The 9,710-nt window shown below is 35.8% G+C and overlaps 1 protein-coding gene across 5 annotated transcripts; it reads left to right on the top strand.

The window, feature by feature from the left end:
• Positions 1–217: 217 nt before the first annotated feature.
• Positions 218–9,359, top strand: lto1 (LTO1 maturation factor of ABCE1). 5 transcript variants are annotated; one of them, XR_005633047.1, is made up of 6 exons: positions 218–438; positions 3,667–3,772; positions 4,285–4,355; positions 6,483–6,600; positions 8,330–8,473; positions 8,780–9,359. XR_005633047.1 is itself a non-coding variant. In XM_039748718.1 (5 exons), exons 1-5 carry the CDS (start codon positions 230–232, stop codon positions 8,822–8,824), a joined length of 549 nt encoding a protein of 182 aa, XP_039604652.1. In that variant the 5' UTR covers positions 218–229; the 3' UTR covers positions 8,825–9,359. The 5 variants fall into 5 exon arrangements, 3 of the variants coding, with proteins under 3 accessions (XP_039604652.1, XP_039604643.1, XP_039604625.1); XR_005633048.1 differs by having other exon boundaries at positions 8,777–9,359; XM_039748718.1 differs by lacking the exon at positions 8,330–8,473.
• Positions 9,360–9,710: the final 351 nt, after the last annotated feature.

The raw sequence follows: 9,710 nt of genomic DNA, 5'->3' as shown, positions 1-9,710 counted from the left end.
GATATACAAAACGTTCATAAGTAATTCTTATAAACACTCTATTTAATATGAGGTTCCTTTATGTTTGCTTCACTTTGAGGTACTTTAAACCACGTATTTCATTTTGTCTTAGCGCTGATTATCTACATTGGTGCAGTCGATCACTGTTTAATTTTCAGCAAATTGTTTTCTACATAAAACCAATAGAGCGCAAACAGTAAGCACTCTGTATCTTTAAGAGACTGCCGCTATGTCTTCCCACAGTGCAAAGCGCGGCCAGGAAGTTGTAGTTGTTTGGCGGCACGTGACTGTCCTCAAAGCCGGAAGAGAAATTATCTTAGTTGGTAGAGTTGTGTTACCAATAAATGTAATTATTACAGTTTACAGTGTTGCTTTGGACATGGCTGGTCCAAACAGACGCGATGATTTGTTCGACAGCATTTTGATGGCCGATGACAGGTAAGTGGCGTCAGCTGACATATGTTTTAACAGTTTCGCAAAACTGTAACACAGCGTTGAACCGTGCAGTGTAACTTGTAGTATCTCATTTTTAAAGTACTTCACCTGATAATTATTTTTTCTGCTCCTCATAATGCTTTCGAAATATTTAATTTCGACAAGGCTGTAGTTAGATACTAATTTGCTAGTTAAATCGTTGCAATCGTACTTCACTCGTTTGAAAAGTTTTGTTTTATGCGGGTGTGGAAATCTGGAAATTTGAATTCTAAGTTAATATATCCTGACCACACCGCGAGTTGTGAAATCAGCCATCGTGCTGGTTTAAAATTTCACTGCAAAGAGGATGAATCCAGTAAATACAGTTGGATCCGTTGATTCAGTTTTAAGTTAGAGAAATGTTGGAGTTTATTCTCTTATTGAAAAATACAATATCAAACTCCTTGAAGATCGTGGAACACGGACTTTCTGCACGTCTGGCGTATTGCTGAGGGCTTTGTGACCATTGTTTGGGAGTTTTACATACCTGTAAATGAACTACAACTTATTTTCGGTAAGCAAAACGCTTTCTCACTAACTCCGTACCCTCCTGAAATTGGAGGGGCTTCAATATGTCTGATACACCTGAAGCAAAAGCCCTGCCAACATTTAAGAAGTACCTGGATGAGCTATTGAGACAAATTAGCTAAACAAACGAGTTCAGTAGATTGAATGTATCTTCGTTTGTCATACTACTTAGGTTAAGGTTAACGGTTTTCGAACTCAAGACGGGAACAGACTCGATAGGACGAGATTCCTTTCTGTCTCTCCACACATTCAGTCTGGTATAGTTTACAGCTATAAAGTGGTCCCTAAAATCGATCCTGTGAAACCCCACCCCCTGGCTGCAGTTTTTGGTCCATCCAACTTCCGTTTTTCATTGGACACATAACGTCATTAAATGATTAATCATTTCCCACTTTATGTGACTGGGAGCAATGTAAAAATCACAAATCTAAGTTTGGTAGATTTTTTTTTACTAAAAAGTACTAACCCGTTATGTGGGAAATGTGTTTTTTATCCATCCATCCATTATCCAACCCGCTATAACCTAATTACAGGGTCACGGGGGTGTGCTGGAGCCAATCCCAGCCAACACAGGGTGCAAAGCAGGAAACAAACCCTCGGCAGAGCTCCAGCCCACCGCAAATGTGTTTTTTATGTTAACAGTATTTTCGTCTTGATTTACATTCTGCATTTCCAGGTATTCTGGTTATTTAATTGATTATTTACTAATTGGTGTATGTGACTCTGAAGTAGTTGCAGCTAACTTCATCCCAGTGTCTGCTTTGCTTGTTGGTTGTTGTCATTATTAGGGTTAAATAAAGAGAACAATTTACACAGAGAAAGGGGAAGTAATAGGAAAACGGTAAAGGACAATTAAGCATTTATACATTTAGTGTAAATACATTTCTACGTGTGCTGTAAATGTAAAAACCATACTGCTGTGCTATTCTGAAAGTAGAGTAAGAGAAGTGAAAAGAAGACTAGCTGATTAAATCAGATCAGTTGTTATTATTAAGACTAATTGTGAATTTGGTTGGAACAAAAACCTGCAGCCACAGGGGGTCTCCAGGACCGAGTTTGGGAACCACTGGTTTAGAATGATCCGTTAACCCTTTATGTGTCATTTTGGGTACTGTTGAAAAATGTGTATCAGGAGATTAAGTAAACTTGCTGTAGAATTTTGGGTGTATCACTTCAAAGCAGTGTCACAAGTAACTAGTCACTACTTAATGTTTCAAGTTCCTGGTCTGGAATGTATTCAGATTGTGTTATTCTCATATGCCAGTCTTTCAATAATCCTAGGAGCAGGTTTAAGCTGATGGTTTAGTTCACAGTGATATCTGTTGTGGTTAAGTATACTGTATAATACAACTTATTTTTTATAGTGTTTTTCACTGAATGCAGGTGCAGAACTCTGTGAACATATTCTTAGGCAAGATGCAAGCATAGATTATCCTAATTATTAAATATGCAATTATTACTTATGAAAATGCTGATTTGTTATAACACAAAGAAACAAATTAGAATCTGATTAAGCATAAATGGAAACCAAGAATATCTGTCCATTAATTAATTGTTGAACTATAACCAGATAACAGTGGAGGGTATTAATATTGTTAAAGAGAAAATCAAAAACCAAGTCAGACATGGTGACAGTCCTGGGACCTCGGCCAGTTAGCTGCCTACCCTGTCCTGGGCATTGTATAGTTCAGTCTGCTGGCCGCTCAAATTGAGGAGAGAATCTTTTCATTCAGTGATCTCAATGCACCTTTACCTGAGATGACTTTTCCATATGCAGGAGAGCAGCTTAACAGCAAAGCAGTGGCACCAGGTGCCATATCCAGATACTAACAAGAGAAGCAGAGTAGAGGTAGGTTAGTAATGGTTCATAGATATTGTATTACTTAACATTTCTGTACAAATGACTAACAAACAGAGATGCAGAACATACTGATAATCGGCAGGGTATGCTAGACAAATGTACTGAGTTTTCATCCTAGAGATCTGGCATCTCTTATATTAGCAGTCAGATCATTCAATAGCTTCATGGCCCTGCAACCAAAAACTTGACCTCACGGTGTTATTTTATTAATCCTTGGAACCTTAAATAGGCTGACATCTTGAGATCTCAGTTTGTATATGCTCTGGTTTGTATGTAATGGATTTGTAAGCAGAACCTTGGCCATTTAAGGCATTATGTGTGAAAAGGAGGATTTTGAGATCTGCTCTAAGCTTAACTGGGTTGAATGCGCAAGGACTTCAGAACAAGTTGTGTTTTTGTATTTTCTGGTTCTTGTAATATTTATTGCAGCACCATTTTGAATTAACTGAAGGCTGCATAAAAAAAATATTTGAACAGAAATTGAATAACACATGTGTCTGTCCTATTAGAAATAAATTCATGAATTTATTTTCCAATATCATGCATATTTAGAAAGGCCTTAATTTTCCAATATTTTTAAGATGGAAAAACATGTTTTAGATAGATTTTTTTTTTTAATGTGTGTTTTAAATGACTTGCTAGTGTCAAAGATGCCTTCAAAACTGTGTTGATTCAGTAAAAGTAATTGTAATTCTAACTGAATTGCATCCAAAATTTTGTTTTCCATTTTGTGATTTGGGATTGTTTGATATTTTTAACTGTAATGTATCTTAAAAATTTCAAGAACCCCTTTTATTGTTTAGATTCCGTGGGGAGGGCTACATGGAAGGTTTTGAGGAAGGTGAAAGAATTGGAATCATTGAAGGGAGATGCCACGGGGCAGTTCATGGTGGAAAAATTGCATCTGAGGTAAGCTTTGTATTAAAAGAGAGATTATGCAGCTGTGGTATTGTGTTGTAAAGCCTTAGACATATGTACATCAGAACATTTTTGAACGTTTGTATTTTTTAGAGGTGTTTGCTCCTTGCAACACAATAATGGAAACGGCAGGTTCATCAGAACGATGTTTGTTTTACACTGTCATTCGTGATTGTATATTTTTAGTAAGGAAAAACTGGTGCATTTTTGTATTCTAGTAAATCTTTCCTTTTAATATGTTTGTTAGTTTAGTCATTCTTTCACTCCAGTTGCTGAATTATGTAAGAACTAAATTTCAGCAATATGACAGTGTACCACAGACCACTTTGTTTCATCAATTGTTGATGATTGAGACAAATTACCAGTTAAGTAATAATAACTTCATTTATTTTGTCATCTCAGAAAAATCTGATGCACCAATAGCAGTTTTCAAATACCCATTGAATGATCATGCATTTCTGTTTATTTCGGTATTTAAAAGTGTGCTTTTCCTTTTTAAACAGGTGGCATTTTACTATGGTTTTGCATTTACCTGGAAATGTCTTCTTCAGAACAGCACTGATGTAAAAGCTGGGTAGGTGAACAAAGTGTTACTTATTTATTTAAATTGCAAATGTTTAGTTAAGTGTTTTAATAAAAAAGATACTTTTTAGTTAAAATTTTATATCAAATAGGTAAATACCCTGTCTTAGATTGTTAACTTGTTTTCAACTAATGCTGCCAAGGTAGGCACCAGGTTCATGCTACACTGAATTGGATATGTGTGTTGGATAGTGGGATGAATAATTAGTTGAATGTTTCCTTGTCTAGATGAAGATAGAAGAGGTCTGAATAAAGCACACTTAGGTTTAACGGATTATTATTTTAAAATTTTTGCATATCTGTTGAAATAGATATTCAATGTATACTTTTTCACTTATAATTTGCTGCAGTTTTAACATCTTGCTAAATGAATTATTGTATGGCTGAAGGGTCTGAGTATATACAGTGCATCTGGAAAGTATTCACAGCACATCACTTTTTCCACATTTTGTTATGTTACAGCCTTATTCCAAAATGGATTGCATTAATTTTTTCTTCAGAATTCTACACACAACACCCCATAATGACAACGTGAAAAAAGTTTACTTGAGGTTTTTGCTAATTTATTAAAAATAAAAAAACTGAGAAATCACATGTACATAAGTATTCACAGCCTTTGCTCAATACTTTGTTGATGCACCTTTGGCAGCAATTACAGCCTCAAGTCTTTTTGAATATGATGCCACAAGCTTGGCACACCTATCCTTGGCCAATTTCACCCATTCCTCTTTGCATCACCTCTCAAGCTCCATCATGGATGGGAGGCATTGGTGCACAGCCATTCTAAGATCTCTCCAGAGATGTTCAATCAGATTCAAGTCTGGGCTCTGGCTGGGCCACTCAAGGACATTCACAGAGTTGTCCTGAAGCCACTCCTTTGATATCTTGGCTGTGTGCTTAGGGTCATTGTCCTGCTGAAAGATGAACCGCCGCCCCAGTCTGGGGTCAAGAGCACTTTGGAGCAGGTTTTCATCCAGGATGTCTCTGTACATTGCTGCAGTCATCTTTCCCTTTATCCTGACTAGTCTCCCAGTTCCTGCCGCTGAAAAACATCCCCACAGTATGATGCTGCCACCCCCATGCTTCACTGTAGGGATGGTATTGGCCTGGTGATGAGCGGTGCCTGGTTTCCTCCAAACGTGACGCCTTGCATTCACACCAAAGAGTTCAATCTTTGTCTCATCAGACCAGAGAATTTTGTTTCTCATGGTCTGAGAGTCCTTCAGGTGCCTTTTGGCAAACTCCAGGTGGGCTGGCCACTGTACCATACAGGCCAGATTGGTGGATTGCTGCAGAGATGGTTGTCCTTCTGGAAGGTTCTCCTCTCTTCACAGAGGACCTCTGGAGCTCTGATAGAGTGACCATCAGGTTCTTGGTCATCTCCCTGACTAAGGCCCTTCTCCCCCGATCGCTCAGTTTAGATGGCCGGCCAACTCTAGGAAGAGTCCTGGTGGTTTCGAACTTCTTCCACTTACGGATGATGGAGGCCACTGTGCTCATTGGGACCTTCAAACCAGCAGAAATGTTTCTGTAACCTTACCCAGATTTGTGTCTTGAGACAATCCTGTGTCAGAGGTCTACAGACAATTCCTTTGACTTCATGCTTGGTTTGTGCTCTGATATGAACTGTCAACTGTGGGACCTTATATAGACAGGTGTGTGCCTTTCCAAATTATGTCCAATCAACTGAATTTACCACAGGTGGACTCCAATTAAGCTGCAGAAACATCTCAAGGATGAGCAGTGTAAACAGGATGCACCTGAGCTCAATTTTGAGCTTCATGGCAAAGGCTGTGAATACTTATATACATGTGCTTTCTCAATTTTATTTTTAATAAATTTGCAAAAACCTCAAGTAAACTTTTTTCATGTTGTCATTATGGGGTGTTGTGTGTAGAATTCTGAGGAAAAAAATGAATTCAATCCATTTTGGAATAAGGCTGTAACATAACAAAATGTGGAAGAAGTGATGCGCTGTGAATACTTTCCGGATGCACTGTATTGTGGGTGGGTTATGTATAAATTTCTATTTATATAAATGAGAATGTGTTTAATTTTCTAATGTATTGTATAGTATATGGGTGCATTTTTGCTAATAGTGAACTTTAATATGCCCTAGAAAAAGACTGAAGACCTTAGAAACACTTATTGGAATGATTCAGAATTTTTCACACAGTGACCCAGCTAGCACAACACTACAAGATGACCTTGACAAAGTCCGGTCCAAGTTCCGACAGGTATAAGTATCTTCTAGTTACTAAAAAAATTGAAACAGTTCTTAATGTACTTTCCACATTAGGATTGTATGATAAATTTGTTTTCATTACATCAGATGATTATTATGACATTGTGTTTTCTTTATATAAAAAAATCTAATGAAATAGATTACTTTGATCTTATTTGTTTTGATATTCTCTTACAGTATTTGTTCAGAATTTGGTCCTTCCTTCCCTAATTGCTATTGAATGTGATTACCCATCTGGAATGTTTAAGGACAGTGCTTTGTTAGTGAAGAAATTTACTACAAAATGTATATTTCAGATTATTGCATTTTAATATATTTTGGTGAAATAGCAGACAAAAAATAAATTAGGCATTTTGGTAACACTTTGTTAAAATGTAATTTAAGCAAACTATTTGGAAAATTAATACATAATAATATCTGTATTTATTAATATATAGGGAGCCGTTTGGGTACGAAATAACAGTGTTTTTGATTTTATCATTTTGACTGTAGTGTAAAAAAGTTTTTGACTAGTACAAGGCCGTGTGCAAATTCTAAATAGGGATGTAAGAAGTAACCCTAACTTAAGAGATTATTTTTATTCAGTAGCACCAAACCTTCATTCTGGTAAGTCTTTGTGTTTGTTGGGTAAAAATCTCCAAACTAAAAATAAAATACAGTTTGTAATAAGAAACTCTTTATGATATCAAATGAAATAGGAATGTTTAAGTTTTCTCGCCAGAGCTACCCAGAAAATTTTTTCTTTGCTAGTAATTTAATTGTAAAATTGTTACCATATATCACATTACAGAACTTTTAATCAGAGGGCATGTCAAACTTGACGACTGTGGTTGCTGATTCTGCCACTTGAGTGTCAGATTACATGACTAGATCACAGAGTTATTAGATGACTGCGTGATGACTTTCCAGCACTGTTTTCACTTTTTCTGACTGCCAATATTGTGCTGTCTGATGGAGCCCGTGCCTGTTTGAAGTCTTTGCAGGTAGGGTGAGTTCAACAGTTACAATCTCTGTTGACAACCCCCCAACCCCCTTTCTGTCAAACAAGAACAAAAAATCCTTGTTCCTTATTGATGAAAGTTGCATTATATGCATTTTACTTTAGTGTGAGTGGTCGTTATCAGCTCCCGCTTAGCACACACACACACACACAAACCTGCCAATTCATCATAAGACCACATCAAACCCGTGTGAACACACCTCACAGTTTTGTAATTGACTGAAATTGTAAAACCCAACATGCACACATTTCTGACTATATTATTGTTTAAAATGCATAGCACAGTATAACTTCATTTTTAAAGGTCAACTGAGCATGCAACAGAAAGGCAATTAGTTTGTAATACTGCAGTAGTAAACGGGACATTCCAAATTAATTACAGAAAATTTTGCAGATATTTCCTCCTTATTTTGACTGCAGGAAAATATTGCAAAATTGTTCAGGTAATACTTAAGATATGGATATTTTATCTAGGTTAGGAATAATTTAGCATTTTTGTATTATTTACCCTATAGCATAAGTGAACCCATTGGTCAATTGTATCTCTTTTTCTTACTTCTGCTTAACAAGTGTGTAACAAATTTTGATATATATATATATTTTTTTTTTTTTTTCACAAAAAATCATTTATTTCTGTAATCTAATAAGGTGTGAGGTATGTGTGTGATGGGTGTTGTGAATTGATATATGTAATTAAAGATAGAATTCTTGCATTTTTCAGGTTTGTTCTCTTTTTAGTATCCCTGCAGACTTCAGGCAGTGCTTTGAACATTCTGGAATGTCTTTCTGACTTGAAATCTATTCTGCAAGATCAGTATAAGCAATCTGTCTTAATTTGTGTTTCAACTGGCCATCTGATGCTCAGGTAATGAGTAGTAAGACTGCAAAAACAGATTTTCATTGAAGATGTGAATTCGAGAGTGGAAACCAAATATTTTTAATTCTTTAATATGGACTATTCAGAAAGAAAACAATTTGCAGAGAAACATACTTGTGTGCCTTTAGTCTAATAAGATTATTTATTTCTTATGCACAAGTATCTTAATATAACTTTTGTGAAGTTAATGTAACTTGGACTATTTTCTGTTTTATAAATATTTTTACTAAACTAAATTGAAAAATACTATTGAAATATCCACTTTCAAATGTTCTCTCATTTTACTATCAGCAGATGTGTATATCTAAGACAGTATCGAAAGGATCTCTGATGGTGTGAGGTTTGCAGTCAGATGGTACAAAGATTTGGTCTGTTCCTGAGTCATCTGTTTTGAACTTCACCTTTTTATTTGCACTGTGTGCTGCATTCATGCAATGCTATTTTACACCTCTGCACAGTAGACATGCCATGCTTGATACTCTAATCAAATCAGCCATTGTGCACTTCTATACTATTGAGCCACTTTTGCCCAAGTTAAATCATGGATGTTGAAGTTACTTCTTACTGGTTTATTTTTTCACAACTGCATTGGATTGTAGCATATTGTGGTGGTCTTGCTAACTGCATTGATATGCAAGATGGAAAGGTGGTTGAACATTAACTAAATAATAATTAAAATTCTTTAGTGTAAAATTGTCAAAAATAAATGTACGTTAAAATATAGATACCATGCCTATAAAGAGTATTCATCCCTTTGGAATTTTTACATTTTATTGTTATAGAACAACCCCTCTCCCCCCACCAAAGAATCATGGTAAATCACATGATTGTGTAACAGAGTTACATAGAACTTATTCCACAAGTAAGCATTTACTTTGTTTGTAAATGTACTCTTTTTAAAAAAAAAAATAAAATAAAATAGTAGTAACAGTGGAAACTGTTGTGCATTTCCTTAAAGCACAGCTACCTGTAGTTGTCATTGATTGTGTCTATACATCGACTTTTTGATGTAATTTAATTATTGCTTTGTAGAACGTTCCCATATAGTATTTGTATGAAAAAAAAATCTGTATTATGTACAGTGGGGAAAGTAAGTATTGAACGCATCAACGTTTTTCTCAGTAAATATATTTCTAATGGGACCATTGACATGAACTTTTCACCAGATGTCGGTAATAACCCAAGTATTCCACACATACAAAGAAATCAAAACAAATAAGTCAAT

This window comes from Polypterus senegalus, chromosome 1 (genome assembly GCF_016835505.1).
Source record: "Polypterus senegalus isolate Bchr_013 chromosome 1, ASM1683550v1, whole genome shotgun sequence".
In the NCBI taxonomy this organism is placed as follows: domain Eukaryota; kingdom Metazoa; phylum Chordata; class Cladistia; order Polypteriformes; family Polypteridae; genus Polypterus; species Polypterus senegalus.
The sequence above is the reverse complement of the archived record's forward strand: the minus strand, read 5'-3'. Positions and strand labels throughout refer to the sequence as shown.